This window comes from Strix uralensis, chromosome 3, assembly GCF_047716275.1.
Source record: "Strix uralensis isolate ZFMK-TIS-50842 chromosome 3, bStrUra1, whole genome shotgun sequence".
In the NCBI taxonomy this organism is placed as follows: Eukaryota; Metazoa; Chordata; class Aves; order Strigiformes; family Strigidae; genus Strix; species Strix uralensis.
In genome coordinates this window covers 27,529,632-27,556,193 of record NC_133974.1, presented here as the reverse complement: position 1 = coordinate 27,556,193, position 26,562 = coordinate 27,529,632, and the positions used below count along the sequence as shown (strand labels likewise).

General features: G+C 40.9%; 1 protein-coding gene across 1 annotated transcript in view; it reads right to left on the bottom strand.

The window, feature by feature from the left end:
* Window positions 1-25,954, bottom strand: part of HCRTR2 (hypocretin receptor 2) — a 34,098-nt gene extending 8,144 nt beyond the window's left edge. Inside the window, exons 1-4 of the mRNA XM_074864718.1 lie at window positions 25,645-25,954; window positions 11,638-11,816; window positions 9,981-10,224; window positions 3,088-3,203 (exon numbers count right to left, since the gene is read on the bottom strand). Coding sequence (XP_074720819.1) covers window positions 3,088-3,203; window positions 9,981-10,224; window positions 11,638-11,816; window positions 25,645-25,873 — 768 coding nt within the window. The 5' untranslated portion in view covers window positions 25,874-25,954. The remainder of the gene's footprint in view (window positions 1-3,087; window positions 3,204-9,980; window positions 10,225-11,637; window positions 11,817-25,644) is intronic.
* Between the last annotated feature and the right edge of the window lie 608 nt (window positions 25,955-26,562).

The following is a 26,562-nucleotide window of genomic DNA, read 5'->3' as shown; positions in this document are numbered from 1 at the left end:
TCACCGAATGGGTTATCAAGAATTGGAACAGGCTGCCCAAGGAAGTGGTTGAGTCACCATCCCTGGAGATATTTAAAAGATGTGTAGACATGGTGTTTAGGGACATGGTTTAATGGTGGACTTGGCAGTGTTAGGTTTACGGCTGGACTCAATGACCTTAAGGATCTTTTCCAACCTAAATGATTCTATGCTTCAGTATGTACAAGTATACACATGCCAGCATAATGCATACATTTGCTTTTCAGTAACAAATCAGTTATAGAGATAATTGTGGACAATTTGAGTAATTCCAATGATTCACTAAAAGCCCATTAGCTGTGTCCAAACAGGTATTAAAAGCTGCAGTTATTTTCTTATACACCTTTCCTCTATCCCATCAAATTATTATCAAGAGTAAATCTCTCCAAATGTAATAACAACTTCCAAAGATTGGAAGGGTACATTTCAGCTGCCAAGATGAAAAGAGGTAGGGTTCCTAGTTATTAGTATGAATAGACTTTATTGTCAATGCATTTGGACATCAGTAAATCGAAGCATACAGTATGGAACTTAATACAAATTATATATCAACACTTTCATCATAAGTCCATTCAGTTCTATATATTTGTTCGGAAGTTACTTTTAATCTACTTAAAATCTGCAAGAGACCATAGCCTTCTAAGTCACTACTTCCTTGCTAATAATTAAAATAAATTACTCAAAATCCCTGGTATTTGTGGCATGATTGTTCTTGTCTTTACAAAGATGAATCATGATTTCAAACATTGTAAAGATATATTCAAAGATCTGCTTGAAAGACACAATCAGTAACTTTAAGAGCTATTGCGTAAGTATGGTAAGGATAGCTTGTAAATCTACCTCACCTTTAGTCATCTGAAAATTTGTATGCACAACACACTCCGTTTTAAAAAAGAACCTTCAGAAAAAGTGTAAGGCATAGAACGCATCTGTTTGCTGTGCTTTTTCCTATCTTCAATCTGGAAGGCTTATTGTACCTTGCAATAGAATCACTATATTTAACTGAAGTTCTGGTAAACAGCATGATTTCTTAATTGAAACTATTATCAAATAATACATTTGGACCGCTGTATTCATTTGCTCTGCATGGCTGATTATGGCACACCTGTTGCACTTAGAAAAATGCCTGATGTCTACAGCCAAGTCACAGTTGATAAAAGACGGGCAGTGGTTTTAATTTCACTTAGTGCAGCCTCTTACACATAGTACTATTATCTATGCTAGGAAAAGAGACATCTGTAATTTCGCATCATTGATAGCACTAAGCCTGCAGCAGTATTTGTCTTTTTGCCACTGAAAAAAAAGGATCATCCTAACCTTGTCAGCATGCAAGATGTATAGGGAGAAGAAATATTGTGAAGAAGAAATTGTCCTGTTAATATAATTGGGGGGAAAACCCCCAACAAAACAGGGTGGTTTCCAGTCATTCAACTTCTGCTCTGAATCTGAACCAGAATTTTCAAGCTATGTACAGGTTAAGAACAATTTATTTGCATTAACTTAATGGAGTTTGAGAGAATAGGTAGATTGAAAAGGAAGTACAGAAGAGAAGGCTAAGAAGGAACATGGTGATAAGGTCATTGGGTGTTACTGGACAGATAACTATTCATCAATGCAGAGCATCGCAGAGCTATGTTAGACTGAACTTAATTTCAAAACTAACAGAGCAAAGCCTTTGTTCTGGTGAAGAGTCTCCTCAAATTGTAAAGGTTAAATTTTACCTTCAAACTATCTTGTTATTTAATCTTATAAAAGTAAGAAATGAAAAGCAAAAATAATAATTTAAAGATAAACATCAAGATAAACTGCAACTCTGGTTTAACCTAACTTGATTAGAAGTGAGAATAATTACTGATAAGATGTATGGATGATAACAAAATGCCTTAAAGTGGATTTGGTTTTTCCTGTATTTTAGTTATTTGCAAAAGGTATGTTTTGTCAGGGTAAGATTTGACTTTTACTTTTAACATGTATATTTAGAAATCTAAAGTCTACTTGTGACTTCTCTGATGGATCAATTTGAACTGCATGAAAAATGCTCCTGATGTGGCAGATATTATCCCTGGACAAGAAAGTCTCAAATTTGGATGGTATCAGACATAACAGTGAGAGAAAAATGATCCATGCCCATATCATGATGGAAATGTCCTTGTTAGAGCCATTTGAGAGGACAGGAGAGAGAGTATCTTGCATCATGTCTTCAATGGGATGAGTTTATAAATCCCAGACAGCAGAAGACAGCAGAGAGAACCACAGACAGATGCATGACAGACTACAGTTCACACCCAGAAAATAGTTCTCAAGCTGGTACCACTTCAAATTGTTGGAGGGGGAAAAATGTTCCTAAAAAAAAATCTCATAATTTTTGCCACTTCAATTCAAACGTTCTTTGTGTGCTTGCTTGCTTGTGGATTTTTCTTTACTATTTCCTGTATTTTTAATTTGAAGCTTGAAAAAACAGATGTTCACATTAGAAATCATACCAATTATATGTCAATAATTCACATCAAATGTTACTGATAACAACCCACTTCACATCAGGCAATTCCAGTCTCCAGTTCTGATAGCTGGACTTTCTAGTCTAACTTTTGTTTAGATTGGACCTGCTATGAACCTGAGACTTTGTAGAACAAAAAATAAAAATGAAAACTTGTACAAACTACTAACAAAACAAGAAGGTCAATCCTAACTTTTGACTGCTACAGGAGATATTAGCGATATAAATAAGGTCACCTAAGGTATTTTGGTAAGCATTTCAGATACAATGGGAGAGATCTTTCTTCTGCCTATAATCAATCCTTCTGTTGACTTTTTCTCTCTCTCTCTCCCTCTAAGCCTTTCAAAGACATGAGCAAGAAGGGGTTTACATTCAGCCTGACTGCCTTCATTTTTTAATGTGTCTTAGTGCCTATCCAAGGTGGCCGTAAGCCAGCAATGTCACTGAACCTGGTAATAGTGCTGCATGTAAAAATCCAAGCCCTAGGTGACAACATGGAGCATATAGAGAAGGTTGTACATAGGAATCTGCATATAGTCACAACAGCAAGCAAATAATGTTAAATGACTTACCTGGCGACACCACAGCTTTCGAAATATTTGCAAATAGGCCAACACCATAAGACACAGTGGGGCCATGTATGTCACCAAAAAAAAACATGTGTGATACATTTTGGGGTAAACCTCAGCTGGAAAGAGAATTCAAAAAGGAAAAGTGCATTTAAATACGCATACGTTTCAAAATCACTTTAAGCCAAATTATTCATATAGATATGCATGTGTTTTTCAAACATAATAGGTTATAATGGAAGATGTATCCAATAATATTATGGTGAGGACTGATTTTTTTAAACACTTCTATATACATTCTGTTTCTATTATAAACACGCTTTTATCTCAAGCATCTCTTATATCACATTACTGCTTTCATATCACATTATTACTTTAGGTATGAAGTTTTAAGAAGTTTTGCTTTTTATTAAATCAGTGAAAGACAGAAAATTTCATTATCTAACAATAGCTAATTATCCAACCTACCTCATCTTTGATGTATTTAACAGATTGTGTAACTGTCTTTAGTTTCAATTCTGCAAAGGCTACTACGTATCTCTGAGTAAATTGAAGTTTCTCACCTACAGAGACTGTAGACTAGAGCACACGGGATGCTGATGAGAGGAGAGTTTGGTATTACCAAATGTTGATATTAATTACAACTTAACATTTATGGATGGCCTCAGAAAAGGCATGAACATTATGAAGAGAAAGTGTGCACTCTGTGAGCAGATTGCACCATAATCCTAAGCATCATAATTTGGCTAAAGAAGGAATGTTGATGTTAACTTCCAGAATTTCCGAATGCTTCAGGATGATAAGATCTGCAACTGAAACTCCTGATGTTTTGTATTGTAGTTTTGATTAAAAAAAAAAAAAAAAAAAAGACAAAGTAGCATTAAAAAAAAAAAAAAAAGAAAGAAAAAGTAGCATGAGATCAAAACATTGGTGAGTCATTGGAGAGATACAAAGACTTAGCCCATAACTCTCATATCAGGAAGGAGTACACCATCAAGTTAAATCCAGGCTCACACTCAAACCCAGACCTGAGTAATATCACACTCAGTGTTGGGCAGGAAAGTGCCAGCTGATTCACCAGTCAGAAAAACTTCAGTATTTCAGTATTCAGAAACTTGCTATAGCAAAATCCAGCCCATGTTCATTGGTAGTAAAGGGAATAGAGACGTTGCCATTGACATCTAACAGCTTTGATGGATCAGGGTTCAGAAAATTCAGATGAGCAGCATTTGGCTCCTTACTTGCTCTAAGATCCTGTAGCAAACCAGCTTACCAACTCTTAACTAGCAGCTGTAGCTACTAGCTCTTGTCAATGTCCCTGAGGGAGGCAGACCATTTGGGGCAGATTTTTTATAATTGGTGATAACCTGGGTTTGTATATTGACTGATGATCTCAAACTTGGTTTTGCATTCCAGAAAACGCAGCCTCACAGCAGTCCTGTCAGACAGGGAAATACCGACATGCATGCTTCACAGGTGGAGAGATTAAGGAGAAACTGGAGTAACATGACTTACTGGGATCATGGGAGGTCAGAGCTGAAAGTACATTCTTTCTGCTCAGAAGGAGGTGCCACCTGCCTCCTCTATGCTCTGCAGGCAGCCAGGCCCCTTTCAGGTAGAAGGACAGTACATATTTAAAAGGCCATCTGGAGTTTATGGCTTCCAATTTAGCATTCCAAGTAAAGCGAAACGTTACATGAGCCTAGCTATCTACAAAGAACTGACGGACCAGGTTGGAGGAAGATCCTAACACTTGCCTTTGAAGTTTAGCCACCTGGAAAGTGCCAGCTGCTAAACATCAAAGGAAACCTGTCCCTCCTCCACCCAGGGCAAAGCCCTTTGCAGAACATTTCGCTAAGAAACATGACTCTGTTTAGCTTCTCAAGCCAAAGAAAAGCTTTAAAGCTGTCTGACAATCACAGCAACAAGAAGGAGGAAGGGCTGGTTTGGGATACTGTTCATTTATCAAGTGAGTGAGTTCCAGGCTCCTTGAATGCGAACATCAATCAGTCCATGGTCCTGGTGATATATCAGCTGCCCTGCTGGAACTACTGAACCTCTTACTGCCAAGCAGAAGAGGGGAAAAGTGTCTTTGCCTTCCATGGTCACTTAATGGCCTTCAAGACAGGGGGAGATCGTCCTTAGCTGAAGTAATTGTCTCTTTAAGAAGAAATTAATGATTCTCACATCACTGGCTGCTATTTTACTGAAAAGAGAGAAGGGGACAAAAAACAAAAACGGGGGATTGAACTGGGGTGAGATCAGTGTTCCTACTCAGCACCAGTCACAGTATGATTATACCACCTGATAAAGGATCAGTATGCTAAAGCAAGCCTTCTTCTGTCTGCTGGAGGGGTTATTAAACAAATTTTAAACTTTTCTAAAGCCTTCTTTCTCAGCACTGTGTTCCAGTCCCAGACTGTTGTTCAATGAAGCATGAGGGTAGAAGATTGAAACTACAGCTTCTGGATTTTTGACAGAATTTGACTATATTTGTGTAAATACATATATACATACATGTATACACATACATATGTATACAAACTGAAAACAACCCAGACTCAAAAGGTTTTGATATGTCTACCAAATTAAATATTCCCTTAAGCCATAGGTGCATAATGAAATAGGTATTCTTGATAGCTTCCCTACGAACAGTGAAAAACAAGAAGACTATCAAGTTAAGCATTAGTAGAGAGTTCCCAGGTTCCCTATTCTCAGGAAGATACCTATGAGGTTTTGGAGTTACCAACATGAAGAAGCAATGCAGCTAGAAGAGTATACTTTTAGAATAAAGCTTAATAAATTGGGATGTTAGGTAGTGGGTGCCCATAGCAGAGAAAATTCCACCACACAACACAGTCCTTTCCAAACTATGTTCCTATGTCGGAGTACTTAAAGTTAGCTAATAGTAAAATTATATTTTTAAACCTGATATATTATGCTTGAGTTATCAATTCACAATAACACCAAGCACAATTTTAGTATTAGCAATATTTTGACTTCTTTGTGCATTAAAATGTCCCACAAGTTCTTCCTTAAATTTTGAATACTGATAAACAGGATGTATAAGCCTTCATGTAATAACGCAATTTACAGCTTTTTGTTTTCCAGAATTAAGACAATATGGTTTTATACTATTTTATGAGTAGTCTAAGAGGAAATGTAACACAAAGTCTTCCCTTTGTTTCCATTCAACCATGTAGTTTTGGGAAAAGATTATCTCCATTTTTTTTTATCATTTGCAAAGGGTTTGGCTAATGCACTTTGGCTAACACTTGTTTCACGAGCAGCTCTATGAGAATGTATTTAGCTGACTTGAACACATGGTGAACTCATTTTAATATATGTTTCTTTTATTTTGGCGCTTTATCATCAAATTCAGCACACAGCAATTACAGACTATTATAGAACCGTGGCCAACACTGGCTCCTTAAGTGAGTCTGCATAGATCACATGTTGGATCCTTCTGCATTCCCAAATAAAATATTGTTATTAGACAGTACTCGAAATGAAAAACCCTCAGCCTAGAATTGGCAATGAATTTTATATTCAGGAATGCCAGAAGCAATTAAAAAGAAATTGAGCCCTGTTTTAGGCTGAACTATTGCTCCATTTGCAGTCACTGGCAGCCCTCCAACAGCATGTTTGAAATCTTATTAGTCAGGGTGGCCACTATTTGTTCACCGTTAAGGAGCCCAAGTGTCACAGTGCTGATCAGACCTTCCTTCCAGAGACTCATCAGACTTGTATGGATTTCAGCAGCTGGACCTAAGTCTGGGTAAGGGTACAGTGCTGTCTCCTGCTTTGGCATCTCTGACATTTTCCTGGACACGGCTTCCCGTTAGTACTCCATAGCACCTCATGTTTCAGTGGCTCTGAGTTCCCAGAATTAGAATAGACTTCCAAAACACTTTGGAAAGTTTCATTAAGCACCCCCTTTTTGCAGTCCCAACCTTGAAAATTCACAGTTTAACATCCTTGGGACATAGAGTGTACATGATGCTCTGTAAAGATTTCATCAGACATACCCTAATTTTAGACAGCATTAATTATATGCAGTTCTAAACAAGCAGTAAACACCCAAATATAACCCCTTTCCTCTAAACTGACTCTTCTATAGAATTTGCTTAGGGTCTCTTGAGTGTGGGCAATTATCTACATCTTCACTTTTTCTTTGCAAATATAGCTTATTCATAGGAACATGAATTTCTTTCTCCTTCAACCTCCTAGTTGGTTTTCTTTGACCCTCGATATTCCCATAGTCAAAAAAAGAAAAATTATATCCAACAAAAATGCAAATATTTTACTTGAAAATATTAGCTCTTTCTTCCTCCTTCTGGCCTCAAGGCTCACCAGTCTTTTAAAACTGCTGCCCTATTATCCATGTTCTTTTGTTCTTCTGTTTGGGGGGCTTTTGTGATTTTAAACCCTGGTTTTCAGTAGAAAAACTGCATCTTCTATGTTTCGCCCAACTCAATGTTCTTAGACATTTTCAGTTGAATGGAAATTATTTGTAGCTAATGACACTCTATTCTCCATAGCCTGAAAGGGATGTTAAGGTGTATATATCCTCATTGATAATATATGGTTTATACATTTACTAAGTAATTCCATGATCTGAGCAACCTACTTGTAACAACACATAGAAAGGTTCTTCTCTCGGGTTACTATGATAAGCTATTATTAGAAAGTGGAGAGGATTATTTTTTATGGATAGCTGAAATGCACCAGCAGAATAACTAGCAATGATGGTGCATTATCATTAGAAGAATAATTCATTAGAAAGGCAGCAGGATAAAAATAGGATTGATATCTTTCAGTGGAATGAATAGCTTCCCATTTCAGAAAAGTTTAATGTAAAACTATTTATATTTCATGCTCAGTATAAATTAACAAAAACAAAAATAATTTTGGAGTGTTTACACTTCATTTCTGAAGCCACACACAAAAAGAACTTAATTCTATGCACAAGTACTTGCCTTTGTTATACTCCTTTCTACCTCTCCAGACATCCAAGTGAAGGCTCACAGCATAACCTGAAGATGAATAGATTCCATTCTGGACAAATACACTCTGTAGGAGTAGAGTCTTGCAAACACATGTGGTAGCTGTTTTTCTTTTGTATAATGGGTGATTCAGCTCAGGCATATCTACTTCATCATAGCACTGAGTGAGAGGCACTCTTTAAAATAGTTCCAAGGCTACTACGGACCCTGTAGTTCGAAAGCAACACTTTCCTGTTGGGAATCACAAAGTGGCCAATGCAGATCTGGAAATTTTGACATTGCTTTCTCTGATGAAATGCTCTCTTGACTCCCTACTGAATTAAATACATAATTTTAATTTCCTGGGTTGATTAAAAGAATCTTTGCTGCAGATCTAACCTTGAAGTGATGAAGGCATGGATAATTAGATCTGCAGCCAAAATTAGTGGACACAAATTGTACTTGGAGTGAATGCTGTGAAAGAAAATAGTCACATAAATACTGCAACATCCAGCAGCAGACTGGGATACAAAATTGTTCACAGATGAAGAAAGAACACTAGAAGTAAAGAGCAGATGTACCCCCTCCAATGAAACAGCAAGTATGATACTCATAGTTTAACAGAGGCTTCCTACAAATTTACAGCACATCTTTGTCTGCAATGAGAGCCAACTAGTTAATGGCCATCTCTGCCCCCTTGCCTTGTCCCAGAGGACTAGCTGGGATGAAGGAGATAAAAACCAGGAATGTGATAGCCAATATCTTCTCATTGATCCCCTGGTGGTCCTGCGGAGGCTGTTAGCAGGGGAGGGACTTCCAAAAGAGCACATGGAAGAGCCCTTAGCAGTTCAAGCTGCTTAAGCTAATTTATCATGATAATTAAGTACAGGTGATCCAGTTGTATTTCATCTTAATTGTTCACAGGACTGGAATCTTCTGCAGATACAGCTCTGAGAGAGAATCTAATTGTGTTTTATTCTGATTCAAGGCTATTAAACAGGCACCTTTTAGTTATATGTTTTGGCAAACTTGGCTTTATTTTCCTGTGTGTGAATAATGGTATTACTGATGGTCATTATATCCACTGTCAGAGTCACAGCATGTAACTCATATGCTCTATTAGCACTGGAGTCATGCCAAGGCCCACCAGAGTCGAGTTGTAACCATTCAGGTGGGTGGCTAACACCACTTGCTGTGAACGGAGACAAAATAGAAGCAGTTACTCCCTGGCAACCCTTATGGCTCCTTACAGCTGAATTCAAATACAGAAGAAGTAGATTAAAAATTAATCTGAAAAGGCAGAATTACACTTCTTGAATAGAATCATTTGTAACTGATTACGTTTACAAAGTTATTCAAATGATCTTGTCCATGACAGATTTCAAATTGTAGGTTAAATTGCTTCACTGTATCAATGACATCTCTATAAATTCTGTGATGACATGCATTTTGCATTGAAGTCCCAGGAGATATCTATAAAGGCTAGTGAAATATCAACAATTACCAAAAGCAATATATCAGGTAAACAGAAATTCTGTTCTCATGTAGTTAATTCTTAAGGCTAAATACTGAAGTCTTTGTAAACCTGCAATGTTCATCGATGACAGAATTACACAAGCATAAGCATTTAAGGGTGGGAACATTTCTACCCTCTGGGAAACATTAACACGGTCAAGACACAAGCCAGCCTCAGTCATTTAAACTTGGTTTCAAATGTACTTTTAAGTTTTAGCAATACAAAAGAAAATAGGATTTCACAGTATTTGAAAAACAGTAGTTCTAGGAAAGCTTATACAATTAAGAACACTTTGTGATATGTTTATACAACCTGACTGCATATTAATATGTCCTCATATTTTTATTATATAAGAGCAGTACAAATTCAGTCTTTATGGTCAATGACACACTCACCTCCCCAACGCTCATCACATACTGTGAACAAGGTGGTTTTGTTGGCTAATCCTGGGAACACACTGCTGCACTCCATAACAATAGCCTGAGGAATCATTATGATGCAGGACACAATCCAGATAATTATAATGCTGTTCCTTGCTCGCTTGGCTGTGCTTTTAAACATCAAAGGGTGACAAATTGCGTACCATCGATCCAAAGCAATGCAGCTAAGTGTTAGTACAGACACAGAGACTGAAACTGTCTAAAGAAAAGGAAATATGTAAATGTAAAGTAAACGTAATTTTTTCAGAGCTTTAGAAATTATTTACTGTAATTTTCCAGAGTTTTAAAAATTATTTCTATTTTCAACACAGCTCTTTATCTGCAATTATTAAACAGAAATTATTCCCAGGAAAAGACTCCTTTTTAAATCACTTCTTACTGAATTACAATAGATACCCTCATCTGCTGTAGTCCCACTAGAATCAACAGGACAATTCACAGATTAGGGTGCTACCCAAACTGAATAGGTGTAGCAGGGTCAGATTTTGAAAGAGCAAATTTATGCAACTTAGAATTTGCAAAACTTTATCTGAAAAACTACTTTTAAAACATCAGACAACTAATTAGATCCTTTTTTCTTTGTAGAACAATTTTGTTTGTTTTCTATGCTGTATTTGGATACCAGTATCATCAGTTTGCCTTTTCAGTTTTTGCAGGACTCATTAAAAAAACCCAACCAATCAGCTTAAGCCAGACTAAGTCATTTTACCTTCTATTCATCATAGGAAATTCTATCACTTTGGTTTTATTCTTTTACTCTGTATACTGGGTGATCACTTTTGCTTCAGATTTTCTTCCACTAGAATGGAAGCTTTGAAACAAGTTTTGTGATTTTGATTCTATTGAGTAGATGACACAATGCGGCTCTTCAGCCATACAGGTATCTGCTCAAAATATAAAATGTGCTGGAGCACAGAGCTGATCACCTGCATACATTCAGAGCTCTGTTCAATTCTTATGATTTATAATGACTGAAAGGCCAAGCACTTGTCATTCTAGTATGCCCAGTCAGTTCATCTAACCAGCTATTTGAATACCAGAAAAGGTATTTGTCAATCATTTTGATGCAAATGAACTCATAACTAATTCAGTCCGCTGGTAAATGTGTGGTGGCAGTTATTGCTTAAGGCAGACAATCTGATCAGCTCTCAGTGAACCTGGATACTTTGACTACTTCTAAAGAATGTAAAGTCACTAAACACATATGAAAGCCCAGACTCCCTTCAGAAGTTCGGATTCTCTGTCCTGGACACTTGCGTAGCTGTTTAGGTCCACACACACAGAGTATAAAGGACTGTAATTCTATTTAGAGACATTTTTATTTCTTTATATCCCTTATGAATTATTAAAAAAGATCACAAAAAGTGAAGAGCATCAGACAAGTGTTCCAGAAAGTGTATTGCCCAAGTCTAACAATCAGATGGACTAAGAACAATATTAAGTATAAACATATTCATAAGTGGAACACTCCTTTAATCCTCAGCATGTACATTGAGATATCTACTTCAGTAGCAGGGATATTCCATCGGATTATCACTATTAGGAAGATGCTATTGCTCTTTCTCTTTTTTGTAACATGGGTAATGTGTACACAAACACAGTAAAACTATACCTGTAAGTAGGGAATCACTTTGCAGAGGGGCTGCCCAAAGAACCATGTTTCTGTGATGTCCACTACTAAAGTTGCTGGAAGACAAGTAATTGTGACCAGAATGTCAGCCAGAGAAAGATTCACTATGAAATAGTTGGTAACTGTCCGCATGTGATGATTCTTCCACACTGCAATGCAAACTGAATTTGGAAAGAAAAGTTAGTGAGATGGGAATGACTTAGGGAAGTACTCAACAGGAAAACACTGGCCTTTGCAGAGTTAAGGACATGTTTATGTCCTTTGAATATGTAGTTCAGTGTAATAACCATGTGTTAACTTTTACAGTGGAAACAAGAGGGTACATGTAGAGAGAATCCTAGTACACAAAGAATAGTTTTCCACAGACCACAGAATGGGCAATAATCTGATATATAAAGCAGCTTGTTTTCTTGCTAGCTTATCTTCACTACCTATTCACAAAACTTTCTTCATGTCTGTTTTAATCCATTGGCTCTAGTCTATGGCAATACAAATCTACATTTGTGAAAGTTTGTATTTTTTTTATAATCGTGTAATGCTTAATTGAAATTGCTACCACACAGAATCTTGCAAACTGTAGCAAGACAACAATAAATTTATAAAATATTTTGCTGGGCAAAATGCATTTGATGTTGATTACTGTGATCAAAAGCAGCATGTAGCAGACTTTACAAGATGTGCCTTTAAAGCTTGTTTTTTATCTTTTCTTTTCCCTCTTTTTCAATTTGAAAAGCTTTTAGAAATAAGGCAAATCAGTCCTTTAACATGGTTGCACTAAATTCATAGCTTAGACATTAAAAATGTCACAACTGAGTCTGAGAAACTAGCCTAAAAATAAGTTTTTTAATAACTTTGTTATAAAGTGAAACCCTGAGAGATTGTATCAATAGCTTTTGAATGTTTTCGACTGAGACACCAAAAACTCTTTAAAAACTGATGCACAAAATTTTTCAGAAGCACCACAATACTTGTAACAAAACAGTACAACATACTGTACATCAAAGGTTCATCTCCAGTAAATAGTAATTCATTCATCATGCAAATCCAGACAGAGATTCAAAGTCTCCTTAATCTGTCAGGATATAGCACTATGCTTAATTTAGATATATTAAACAGATCACAGAATGATAAACAATAGAGTTAGAAGGGTCCTCAAGAGTTGTCCAAATCTAAAATGGAATCAGCTAGAGTTAAGCCATTCTCTTATTAAACTAGCTAAAACAGCTGGAAAAAAAATACACAGACTTTAAGGCACGTAAGATCTTGAGATCAGATACTTCTTTAGATCCTAAGAAGGATGGTGTGTCTGAAAGCTTGTGTCCATCTTCTAGCTGCAACAGTTGATCTAATAAAATATATTACTTCATTCCATGACTTGTTTAAGTCTTTAGACCAACACAACTACAGCAAGACTACCACTAAGCCCTTGTTGGCAAGTTTACATTTTAAAATCTGTTATATTGGAAGATATCATGCCTCTCTTAAATGTGCTGCAGTGTTTAGCTATCTTCCCTATTAAAAAAAACCCCAACCCTTCTAATGTCTAATCTATTTTTCTTTTACTGATATTTAGATCACTTTTTTTTTTTTTTTCCTGCACGCAGGCAGGAATGAAGAATAGTTTTTCCCTGCAGCAATGCTTCACATATGTAAAGATTGTTACATCTTTTCTCAGTTTTCTTTTCAGACTGTACAACTTCAGAACTCTCTCTTTTACTCCCAGTCATTTTTAGAACCTCTGCAATCATCCTTGTTGCTGTTCTCTGGACACTCTTCAGACTGGATCATGTCTTTGTGATCAGTGTGCAGTTATCAAAATCACTCTGTAGGCAAAAGTTAAATAAAATGTTGTTCTAAAAGTTCAGATTTTGGATACTTTATTCTCATGCTATGGTTTCAACCATCCTACATTCTACCTGATTCAGATCAGTGCATTGTTTTCAGCCAAGGATGTCAGTGCCTAAAGGTACAAAGTTTAAGCAGATATGTATGGTCTTTGGCAAGGCCTATTCTCTGTTCCTGTGCTGACCTGGGGAAAGCACATGAACATAAACATTATTTCTGGTAAAACAAATCCATGAAGTTAACAAATGTGAGGTCAATCTCATTGGCAGCAAACTGCATCAGAAATCAATTCACAGTATTTTGCATGTTGTGTTCAAAGCTTTCTATCAGTATGAGCACATGAAACCTCATGACACCCCAGAGAGCTAAGAAAATATTATCATTTTCATCTCTGACGCAAGGAAGTGAAGTGCAGAACAGAAGTTGCTAAAGTCCATACAGTAAATCAGAGACAGAATAAGAAACTTGGACTCCTAATTCCCAGCTCTGTACTAAGCCTACCAGATCACACTGGCTTAACATGGATGGAATTTAGATGAACTCCAGTACCTGCTATTCCTCAGAGAAATAGAAAAGACTATGCCCCTTGCTACTCAGGGAGTAGCAGTATACAGGAAAGCCAACGTACAGAAAGAAGATCTGAATTCCTTTGAATTCTAATCAACGGGGGCAAGAGGCACTTGAAAGGTGAAAAAAATAATAATTTACAAGCATAGAAATGCAAGATAATTGGTTATGTTAGATTTTTCTGTTTGTTTCCCCTTTTGACCTCACCTGTTCTTTGCAGCATAGACCATATGACACATAGCACAAAAGCATCTTAATTAGCGTTTATATACTACCATAATAATTAAGTATGCCAGAAACTTTTCCCATGTATGTATAAAAAAAAAAGTTTGTGTAAAAAAGCCTCTGAAGTATTTTAAAAACAGGTCAGCTTCCCCCCCTACCCCCCCCCCCCCCCCCCCCCCCGCTGCCCTCTGCTGGTTGCAGTATTGTTTTTCAACCTGCACAAGCATTGGCAATGTTTTCTTCCAGTGCAAGGCTAAAGTGAGCTGTGAGGATTTGCTACAAGTGATTTGAATAGGACAGAATGGTATAAACGACAGAAAGTTAGTTCAGCTTATTCCTTCCAGACTCGATGTCTTTCTGAGTCTACTACAGGACAAGGTTATTCAGTAGTCTGGGACAACAGCTTCACTGATATACCAGCGATCTAGCAGATCATCACGAAAGATGCTCTAGCCTGTGTTAAACTGTTACTTTATAGGCATGCAAAATCGTTTGACTATGCCACTGAATAGATTGCAACTAGTTAAGTTTCAGAACAAAAGAATTTTGTGCACTCTCCACTCTCACTCCTTTAAATATGCGTTTTCTTCTCAGGTGGTTCTATAGAGAAGTGGAGGCACTCAGCTCCCATTTAAACCCTAAAGAAACGTGCTAGAGAAAGGAAGCTCCGTGGACTGGGAAATGCCATCTGCCTACCCATACTGAAGTAACAGAGGGCTGTGGCTTTCCACTCAGCTTGGAGAAGCAAGGATGAGAAAGATAGTAAAGATTCTTAACTGGGAGTGTATTTTACCAAAAAGTACTCCAAAAACATAAACCAGATGAGGCCAGCACCAGTCTTCCTAAAAAACTTGGGAGACACCACAGAGTTAACAGGATGTCTGTTTAGTTAGGACACAGTGTAGTGGCTCAAATTGAGCTCTTCCCACCTCTGCTAAAAAATCTGTGAAACAGTAAAAATAGCTCTGAATAAAACCTCGATTTAACATTATATGCAAATCTTTTATGAAACCCTTGATGTTCTCAGCTATAAACAGGAGTGAGGAAGAAAGTGGGAAAATGGTATTAACATAGGCATTGAAGAAGAGAGGATCAGAATTAAAAAAAAAAAAAAAAAAAGAAAACGAGAAACGTGCTCCTACTGTGCATGATTTTCCTGACTGCTGGAAACCTAATTACCTGCCCAGTGTATTTTATTATTTTCTGTATTTTAGTTTTTATTTTTAAAACCTCTCAAAGTTACAGTTAATAACTTTGCTGAAAATTAAAACATGCAGGTCAGCTTTCACAAAGAGCAGCCGTTTTTCTAATGGTTATTAAGTAATTCCACTCTTGTAAAATCCGCCCCACCGCCGACGCTTTTATTTTCTTCAGCCAGAATCAAGTTTTAAGCAAAACGATTGCTATTCCTAACTCTGCCACACAGTGTCAGTGAAGGCTCGGAAACGAGCTTGCGTTGGCAGGCTGATAGTGCTTGGAAAAACTTGTGGAGCCTTTCCCCAAGTGAGGACAATGAAGAGACAATGAAGCGTGTTTCAGAACCCATCCTCCAAACATCCACGATCTCCCGCCCCCCCCCCCCCCCCCCCCCCCCCCCGCGAGGAAGGACTAAACATAACAAAGTCAAATAAAAAATTTAAGACAGACCCTATTAGAAGTCCAAGAAAGATTCATATACCTCATTATATTCCTGAAGAAAAAAAACCCTCTCAAATATGACAGTACGATGAGATTGGTATTTTTCATGCACAGATTTAATCCCTATTGGTTTAGTGTCCTGGGGCATTTTAATTGGAGGCTGTAATGCCATCTACTCAATTAGCATAGCTCATTGTATCTCAAACTGAATATGAAAACAATAGAAAGGCTTCAGCTGGTATAAAATGCAGCTGCTTGCCTCCTGGAAGATTTACGCTGTCTTGAGTATATGAAAGGTGGTGCTGCAGCCCTTCTGCTGGTGGACTGCTGCTTCAGCTCTCAATTTGTTTTTTACATGTCAACCCTAAATCATTCCCCTAACACTCCAGAAGTATTTTCAACCTCTTATTCATAATGGGTCATCTTCCAGTGTGACTTCTTGGCCAAAATAGAAGCATAATTTTCACAACCAGCAATACCTGACATTTATATAAATGAATACTACCTCTTACCTCATTTCTGGTGAATAATAAATCCCACATGGATGTAAACAAAATTATCTTTTTTCAAACTAAATTTCAATTATTTTATTTTGCTTTGGTATCACAATTGTTTCACTAATATATCATAATATGGCCATCCAGCAATCATTTGGAAGTGATGCTGTGATTATAAGCACTGGTCATCAGCATCTCCAAATGCATGAAGCAGAAAGCTTCTAAAGAGCTTTACTCCTCCATAACATTTTACAATCAGTGATAAAAAAAAATATGTTAAATAGATTTGATTTATACATTATTTATTCTCTAGCTCCTAGCCCCACAAAAAAATTATTTCCACCTGGCAAGGAATTCATTCTCCTTATGGCATTCTCCCCCTTGTTCTTTTCTGGTGATGCCACTACCCACTGCGAATCAAGGTCTGGGTGGTAGGGTGCCAAGCAACATGGTCATCTTGAAAGGAAGGCTGAGTAGCCAGGCTACCAAATGGGACTTTGGAGAGCTAGAGCCCCTGTGGAAACACTGAATCAATGCTTACTGTTGGAAGGAAAAATGCTGTCACTGAAACTACTTTCATTATGAACAATTCCTGATTGAGGACCCTTCTGCTTTGAGTCTAAAAATTAGGTGCCTGTGACTAAGCTTATTTTATTTGTTTTAGGAAGGCTTTCCATGAGTCTTTCAATAATTTTATTGATGATCTTGATTAAGGGGTGAGAAGCACTTTAACTAAATTGCAGAAGATATTTAATTAGGGGTTTTTGAAACCACCAGTGAGAACAAAAGAACTAAAACAAAGCGATCTCTTCTGTGAATAGGAAGATGATACCTACTTCCCAGGCTGTCCATCTCTTACCAACTATTAAGCGCTAAACTCACATATTACATCATTTTTTATATAACTAATCTTATCTGAAAAAAGGAGTACAACTTAAGACCAAGTTTAATTTGAAAAAGTAATAGAAAGAATGACACAAAGACACTTTTTACACAATGTTTGTTACAAAGGAAATAATGAAAAAGTTCCTACAGCTGGTAATAGCACCCAGCAGATAAGAACTGTCCTTGAATATGTGATATGACAGCTGAAAAGATGGACAATATTCTGGGCTGCACGCAAAAAGGAATTACATAGCCCACCAGTGAGGTGATAGCTCCTCAACAACAGGACACACTAGATGTGTCAACAAATTTGAAGAGAAGCATGACAAAAAGAGTAGGTGGTTGTCATGCTCCCTATATATCACACATAAACAAGTATATATGTGTAGGTTCCACCACTTTTTTCTAGTAAACTCTGGGAAAAATACTGAAACTGTAAGAAATATAGCTGCATAGTATGGAACATATGAAATCTTAAAGTATTTTGTTGAATATCAGCTTCACTGAAATGTACTAATGGGGAACTGTCTCCAACAAAAGACAGAGTCTACATAAATAAAACAGATATACAGCAACTACCTTGCTTGCAGCAATATATTTTCTGAGATGTTTTCTAGCTACCAAGTGCTCTATTGTACTCAGGCTTTTAAAGGGACTTATGAGTCGGGGGTTGTGGGTTACTCATGTTCTCCAATCCACTTCTATATTTTTTGTACTGCCTCATTATTATGGCACTAGAGAGAATACAAGAACTAAATTCTGCTTGCTGGAAGCTTATCTCTACAGATTACAATTGGGAGTAATAGTACAGCCATCTAATTGGCACAGGATTCATTTGCTAACTCGGTTACATTACATAACCTTAGACAATTAACAATCTTATGGAAATGGGAGTTATTACCAGAAGATCAGATATGGTATAAAAGCAGACTGCCAAAAATGCCAGCTTTGGTCAGGTCTGGGGGAAGTGAAAGGTACTATCACAGCTTCTGAGCTAACTGTACTGATCAACACAGAGAGATTGTTTTTAAACTGTCCCACCACAGACACACACATACACAAATCATTACAAGTCTTAACTGGCAACCCCAGCCATCTCTTCAGAGTCGGCTATACTGAACAACCAGTTATTTCATAACCACATTTGATATACTTATTTTTCTATCCATAGTAACAATAAAAAGCCTAGAAAATCCTTAAACACACTTCATGTTAGAGATGGAAGGACCATAACTATAACTGTTATACTGCACATGGCACTACAAACATTTCACACTTCACTACAATTCAATTTAAACCTGCATGACTCATTAAAACCAAGGTATGCTCCACAGCTGAAATGTTGTGCAACTCTGAAACCATATGCTTCAAAATGCATCTGTCAGTGTAAAATGGAGTTGCACTAGGACAAATTCTTCCACGTCCACGTCTGTTTCTAACACAGATGTAAGAATGCCTTTTCATTAGACTACACATAGAAAATAATATGCTAGTGAAATGCTACAGGAAACAGCTTGCAATAGTATACAACTTCTGAATCTATATCATGAATCCGCATCACCAATATAATACTCCCAAAACTGGTCTAAAATCCTTGCAGTCTTCCTGCACTGAGAACCAGGAGACAGAGCTCAGTTCTGTCAGGGCTGAGTGCACTCCCAGGATCTGCAACCTCTGCCCTCTGCTCAGGGGCTAGCTGCCTGTGCTGGAGGCCAGCTCTGGTATGGGGCATCATGTAAGCTGGGATCAGGCTGCTGGGAACAGAGCTTTCAGAGAAAGATATGAGACACCTCTTCTGGAGGTCACCTCTTTGCCTGGGAGCTGCATTTAAGCTCAGGCTCTCACACTTAGCTCAGGCAAAGACCGCACTGCAAGTATGTACGTTCCTTGCTGATTCTGATTGTAATCCTCACCCACTGACTTGACTTTCTGGCTTAACCTCAGACCTGCTTCATCACTGTGGATTTGTCTGGTGATTGTTGGGAGGTGACTGAACCCTGGTAAACATCACCAGACCTACCATGCTCTCAGGCACTGTGGGACTGTGTTGGAAAGTACACTGCCCTATCAGTCTTGCTGCTACCCTCAGCTCCCGGATCTCCTTCCCCTGAGGAACAGTCCATTCTAGTTCTCTGACAAATTCAAGTTGTGAGACATACAGTAAGTAAATCTGCTGCTAATGTCCAAAAAACCAAAGGTTTCACTTGACATCCAACACAGAAAATAAACAATGCTTGGAAAACAAAGAAGCATTCCAAAACCTTCTATTTTTTGGAAAGATGGTGAGTTTCATTTTATATGGTAATGCCCCAAAGACACTTCTGTTTAGAGTGCTTCACTGACCTAAGGGAAAGACATGTTAGTGTCTGTTCAGCTCCTGGGAGACAGGGCTTTACTGTTTTTAGTGGTCTTGGAGTTGTGCGGTTGCTGAATAGCTCTGCTGAGTTACTTTCCTTCTTCCATAGACAGATGATTCCTTCCAAACATCACTCACGATATAGAATTAATACTAGGCAGCATATCCTGCCACCATCAAGGCTGCACCTGTTTTGGGTCTAAATAGCAGAGCTAGTCTTCAGAACTATCACTCCAACAGCTTTGAGAAAGTATAAAATTAAATGGGATAAGTTCTTTTAAAGTTTCAAATTTATCAGGTGTATATCTTGAAAGTAAAATGAAAAACCAAAACCAGCAACAGTAAAGTTTGCTATTTGCTTCCTAGGTAATACAAACACAAACAATTCAAATACATGCTGGTGGGCTTTCCCTTGCCACCCACCCCATAACATTCTCGCATTACAGGGGAATTCTGACTAACTGGTGATAGTTCTTCTGTAGGAGCTGCTGAATAGCCAGCCTTTAAGTCAAAGTTTATGATATATCAGACAAGAGATATTTTATCAGCAGTGCTATAGACAGAAGAAAGGAAGAAAACTGGATGGCAGAAGAGTCCTAAATTTTTAGTTTCCAAAACGTGCGTGTAGCCTCAGAAGTAAGAACAATAACTGTCAAAAGTAATTACAAATTAAACAGAATACGAGACTCCATGTGGAAAGGAATATATTTTTTGTTTCTCTTTCAATACCTTTTAATGGGTTTTGACCCCTGAGACCAAGCACTCGTTCCGATTCCAGTCCTCCTTTATCACTGAATGAGTTCACAGCAGAACTACTGTCCTTTGGAATGATGTTGGAATACAAGTAGCCAAACTGCTTGTTATTTTACTCTGACTGAAAAAAATACTATCCAAGTACATTCTTTTTTATTCAACTATAAGGGCAGCCTCCAGGCAGATGCAACTACCCTTTCTTTTAGAAGAACTCAAATGAAACTCAACAGAATTTGGATTAATATTCAAGACATCAAGCATCTCTTGCAGCTCACCCTCCTTCAGTCTTGGGCATTGCTCCCTGAACTCTCGGAGTTGGGTTTAATAGGACTGCACTATTCACAACAGGCAGAATTGCCTTTTGACATAAAGAACAGTAAACGAAAGTGGAGCTGTGCCCCCTCTGGACTCTGGGCAGCAAGCATATAGAGTAGAACTAGCTGCACATCTGAATATAAGAATCTAGACAGATAAGGGCATAATTTCAAACTAGCTTCATCTTTTAATGCTGGTCTTCTGGTGTATCTCACAAGGATGTGCCATGACTCTTTCTTGCCAGTAATCACCGTATTACGCAAACACTAATGTACTTCAGTTGATACTTGAACTCTCACATAAACTGAGCTCATACATTCTATATCTTAGGTAGATGAAATGTATAAATATTGTATCATTTCCTATGTGGTATATTTTAAAAAATAGTAAAGCCACTCTAGTTATTATTCCTCTAACAGATAAAGGTGACTCTCATGCTGGTATTACAAAAGTAAAGCCCTTTCAGTGCCAGACTCCCCAAGTAATCTGGACAAAAGTAAATGAAATATGCCTCATCTATGGCAATCAAATAGGATTCATGAAGATCATGGCACCATTTAAGAGAATACATGACCCATCCACGTGCATGGATGTCTAGACCTCAGTATTCACCAGATACATTTAAAATTATAACAGAGCTGCATTTGAGACAGTTGCCTATTGACAGGCATTGACTAGGACTCTGATGTTAGAACTACACACAAACCTTTTCTCTCCAGCCCTAAAAAAATCAAACTACAATAAGTAGAAATAAAATGAATGCTGTTGAGCTCTGAGTCAGACTATGAACTCTTTGAGGAAAGGGCCACAGCTGGGTTCTGTACAATCTCAGCACAACTAGCAGTTACTGTAAAATAGATAATAATGAGCTATCCAGAGAAGAGTAATTCTCTGTCAATTAAATTTGGTTTCATTCTGAGTTGGAAAGAAAAACAAATATCACCAAATTGCATGTGTAAAGAAAGATTCTGAAATCTCTCGTTGATGTCCTGCATGGTCTCTTAGCCTTGGAAACCAGCAGTGCTGAAGAATTTCAAGCTGGGTGCTGGCAGATTGTGTGTGCTCAGGATCTCAGCTCCTGCCAGCTCTGGGGAGGGCTGCCAAGAGACCCAGCAGCCCAGCTGGTGGGACACCAGAAGGCCGCTTGTTCTGCCTTCTGTCTTTGATCAAACCAAGAGATCTCTGCTGTACATTTTGATTTTGATGAATGCACATTCCCCGAGGGAAACCATCTCATTAGAAAAGTTCTGACCCATGGGAATAAGTAACTTAAATGAGGACCATTTCCATTCTTTACTTGTATAAATGGTGTTAAATCTATGGAGTTGTACATGACTTATTAATCCTTTCTGGTCTTATTCCAGTTATTAACTGCTGCAACTTGTTAGTGTGGAATGATCATGTCAGTAACCAGAGACCTCCATACATCCTAAAAATACCTTTCCTTCTTTAATTAGCTAGTTTCCCATTTTAAAGCAGTGCTTTTAATGTAATGTTTTCAAAAAAAGAAGAAACAGGTATTCACTCTACAGTCAACATACATTCGCCATTAAGAAGTCCTATGTTTTGCACTAGCCATGCAGTAGTAAAGAAATCTTCTGGCCTTGTTTGCAAAACAGAAAGTCCTTATCCTCAACATCTATTCTGCTTCTAGTGATAGTGACCGAGTGAAGAAGAGAACAGGACAAAGCATACTGATAGTATCATCCTGATTTCAGAGTCTGAATGTTCATGTAAATATGTCCTAAAAATGTCTTCTGTTTCTTCTCAGTGGCTTGCACTGAAATCTCTGGTGAGCAGCCAACGTGGGCACAAATGAGAATCATTGTCATGAAGCACTCAAATGCAATAATCAAACTTCCATTCAAATGCAGAGACTTGCTAACAGTTTTCATTTTAGCTGGTTTGTGTAGCAGCCCAAACAGGGTATGTCAATTCTCCTAATTAAATTGAAAACTAAATAGCAATGCAGACCTTGTTATATGCTGCTATAAGTAGAATTCCTGCAGTGCAGCTCACTCAAGAGCCCAGTAGATGTCAATGAAAGTTCAAGCTTCTGATTCTACCCTTGGTTGTTAATTGACTGTCAGAATGCTTCAATCTAGTTTATTACTAATATTCGAGGGATGTGCTGTGCCTTCCACTTGCACAGATGTTATTGCTGGGACACAATGAGTCTCTTCATCCCATGTGAATGCACAAATCAAAATAAAGAGGCAGAAACACAGTTTTTCAGTACCACATAGGGAAAGGTCTTTCCTGGTTACTTAAATGCTATCTGAATAGGCCATGGACAAAATAGAATCAAAGCATTGACTTCACATGCCACACAAGTCCAGCAGCACCAGTCAAACATAAGCAGAGGAACACACTTCATCATTAAAGCATGATACCATAAAGCACTAATAGCCACTAAAACTCTCTTTAGAACCACTTCTGCTCTGCTTCAAGGTCCATAACTAAATCCCAGATTAACCTTGAATATAAATTTTTCAAGCAGGAAAAACTAGCTTCTGAGAGACTTAAAAGTGTGTACTGTTCTCTACCAGATTTTCTGTGGTAGCCAAATAAAGTTTCACAAAAATGTCTTTGGAAAGAGCATGAGACCACATCCATTTCTCTCCTCAAAACCACACGAGCCTGCAATCAGTGCAGTATGAGCTGTCTTGCATAAAGATGAGACAGTGTTCAGCTAACGAGCACCTGCACCTGCAGACCCCACAAACAACTTGCCCATAAACAGAAGCAGCAGTTTGGGTGGGTGAGGTCCGTGTAACGCACAAAGGCAGTTTAAAGAGCAAACGGCTTGGGCAGCAGCAGTCAAGTAAAAGGGAAGGTGGGTGGACAGCCACATGCCAGCTTCCATCCCAAGCGACAAGGTAACGTACACAAACGTCAGGGAGGAGCAGCTCTACATCAGCACTGATACCGTCTCTATCTGCAAGTGCACAGACAGGAAAGCTATTCTCCTCCGGGCTTCAGAGGAAAAAAGTGTAAACAGGGTGAGATCTCCTTTAGCTGAAGATTTGACATTGAATCTTTAAAGGCGGGAGGACAGCCTGTATACAGAACGGGTGGAGGCAAATAGGTAAACACTGGTAATTTTCCTAAAACCGTCTTTGCTCAAGATGAGAGCGAAGGACGCTTTTCTTCCTAGTTTGAAGTACAGCCTCTTTACGAGGGGTACTATCTTTACACCGCCCGTGAAGCTGGCTGCCGAGCAACGGACCAAGCAAACATGCTCAGGCTTCTTAATAGCTCTAACATAACCTCTTTGGCGAAAAACTCGCTGGTTTCACCAACGTGCACACTGGATGTTTACAGGCAGCGCACCATTCCAGGGGGGGGGGGGGGGGGAAATATCATCATCGGTCCGTTGAAAGAAAAAAAAGCCTTGCAAAATTTTGCCTTTGGCTGCAGTCTCATTTGCATCTTGCCTCGGGAAGCCTCGGGAGCCTGCAGATGACAGCCCTGACATGCATAAATCCTTCTGAAAAACATGAATGAAAGACCCGTATGGCAGGGCGGGGCGCGCTAGTGCGCCACTCCGTTCATGAAAATGTCACCGATGTAAATAAAAAATGCAAATGGCCGAGACTCCGGCTACGCGGGTTCTCACGGCGTCACCGGCTCCCCGGCAGCCACGCCGCATTCGCGCTCATTCACAAAGGCAGAGCCGATGCAGACCCGCGCCCGCCCCGCTCCCCCGGCCTCCAGCACACTGGAGCGGGGCACGGCTGCGGGCACGGCCGCCCCGGGCGGGGCCATGTGCACCCGCGCGCCTGCCCCCCACACCCCCCCCCCCCCCCCCCCCATACCCCCCGCAGCGAGGGGCCGGGCGGGGCGGGGCGGCGCGCTCCCTCCGCCGCCGCCAGCGCCTTTTCCGACGGCCCGGCGACAGCCCCCGGCGTGGGGCCGGCCCGCCCTCAGTCCCCGCCGCCGGCCGCCGCAGCTCGGGGCAGCAGTTCCGCCCGGGCGGACGCGTTACCGGCGGCCAGACCCCGCTCCCGGCTCCCCCGCCCCGCCCGTTCCCGTAAACGCTCCCGCTTCCCGCTGCCCCAGCCCACCCGCGTCCTCCCTCCCCGGCCCTCGGCTCCCCGCCACTCTCCCCCCTCACCGAGCGAGGGTTCCCCGCCCACCCCGCAGCCCCCGCCCGCCGCCTCCTTCACGGATGAATGGGAACGGGGGGGGCGGGCTCCCGGGCGCCGCCTGGCCTCGCTTCCCTCAATGAGAGCCCGGGAGGGCACCGCCCCCCTCCGCCCCCCACCCCCGCTTCGCGCGCCTCGCCAGCGCGGCCGTTGCGCCTCCCGCCCGCCGGCTGCTGAGGGGAGCAACCGCCCGTTCCCCTCACGGGGCGGGCGCCGTCCCGTCCCCGTTACCCCGCGGTCCGCCCCGTCCCCCCTGTCTCCGTCCCTCAGAAAACACCGCCCGCTGGTTACTGCCAGCGCGGCGCCGGGCCCCGCCGAGCCGGCCGGGGCTGTCAGAGGGAGCGGCAGCCTCCCGGGCGGGCTGAGAGGCGGAGCCGCGGGCCGGGGCGGGCACGGCGGGCGGCGGCGGGGGGGGCGGTTTCAGCACCTCGGCCCCGCGGACGGGGACGGGAGCTGGCCGGCAGCCCCCGGCTCTCCCCCACCGGCTCCCTCCGGGCAGCTCCGCCGGTCCCTCTCCGCCCTCCCAGCCCCGGCTGCGAGAGCGGCCGCCGCCGCAGCCCCTGGCAAGCGCGGGGGGGAGCGGTTTTCACGGCGTCCCGCAGCAAAGGCCCCTTGCGCGCAGGCTTAACTTTCCCCCGCGGCTGGGGACACCCGGGTTTCCAGCGGTGGGAGCGAAATCCAGCCCCGGTTTCCAGCCACCATCCGCGCAAACCCCACCTCGGCTAGGGGGGAACGGGAAGTTTGGGGGAGCGCGACTCACCCAGGACGTTCCCAACGAGGGCCACGATGAAGACGACGATGTAGCCGGCGATCAGCGCCCATTCGTACTCCTTGGGATGCAAATACTCCTTCCAGAGGTATCGCAGGAACTCCTCATCGTCGTAGTCGGAGGAAGGGGTTAAAAGAGCCTCCCGCGTTTCGTTTAGCTCCGACCCGGTCGTCCAATTCCTGCACGGAGGGGAACCATCCTCGGGTTGAATCCCGGACATCCCTGGTGGTTGGTCCGGGGGCTTGGAAAAAACAAAACCCAACAAAACCCACCAGACCCTCTCAGAGCATCCGAGCTTCCTCCCGCCCGTCCATCGAGGCTTGTGGTTGCCAGTGCGAAAAGCGGGGTGTGGGGAGAAAAATGACGCGGGAACTTACGGGAGCCAATGCGGGAACAGGCTGGGGATCCGCGTCGGTCCCCAACCCGCCCTGACCAGCCTTTTCCCCGGCCGGGCAGGGGGGCGCAGCCTCCGCGTCCGCGGAGGCTGCGCCCCCCTGCCCGGCCGGGGAAAAGGCTGGTCAGGGCAGGTTGCATGCCCCGGGTGCCGGACTGCACCTATCCCCGCTAGAAAAGTCACGTCCGTTTCGTACGACGCCGATTTTTGTTCCCCAAACCACGCAGATGCACCCTCACCGCACACCCCCGCATCCCTGCACCACCCCCTCCCGCCATCCCCAGCCCCTCATCTCTCCCCCCCGACCCGGCTCCCCGGCTCGTCCACCCCTCTTCCGACTCCGGTTCCCCTCGATTTCCAACCCTCTCTTGCACAGGGACTTCTCTTTAGACCTTTCTACATGAAATACCATATATACTCGAGATATTTGTAAGATTAAAGGCAGTGGAAGGCTGCTGTGGAAGGAAGCACAGGGTGAAAGGATCCATTAAAAACGAGTGGCTGATGAGACTCTC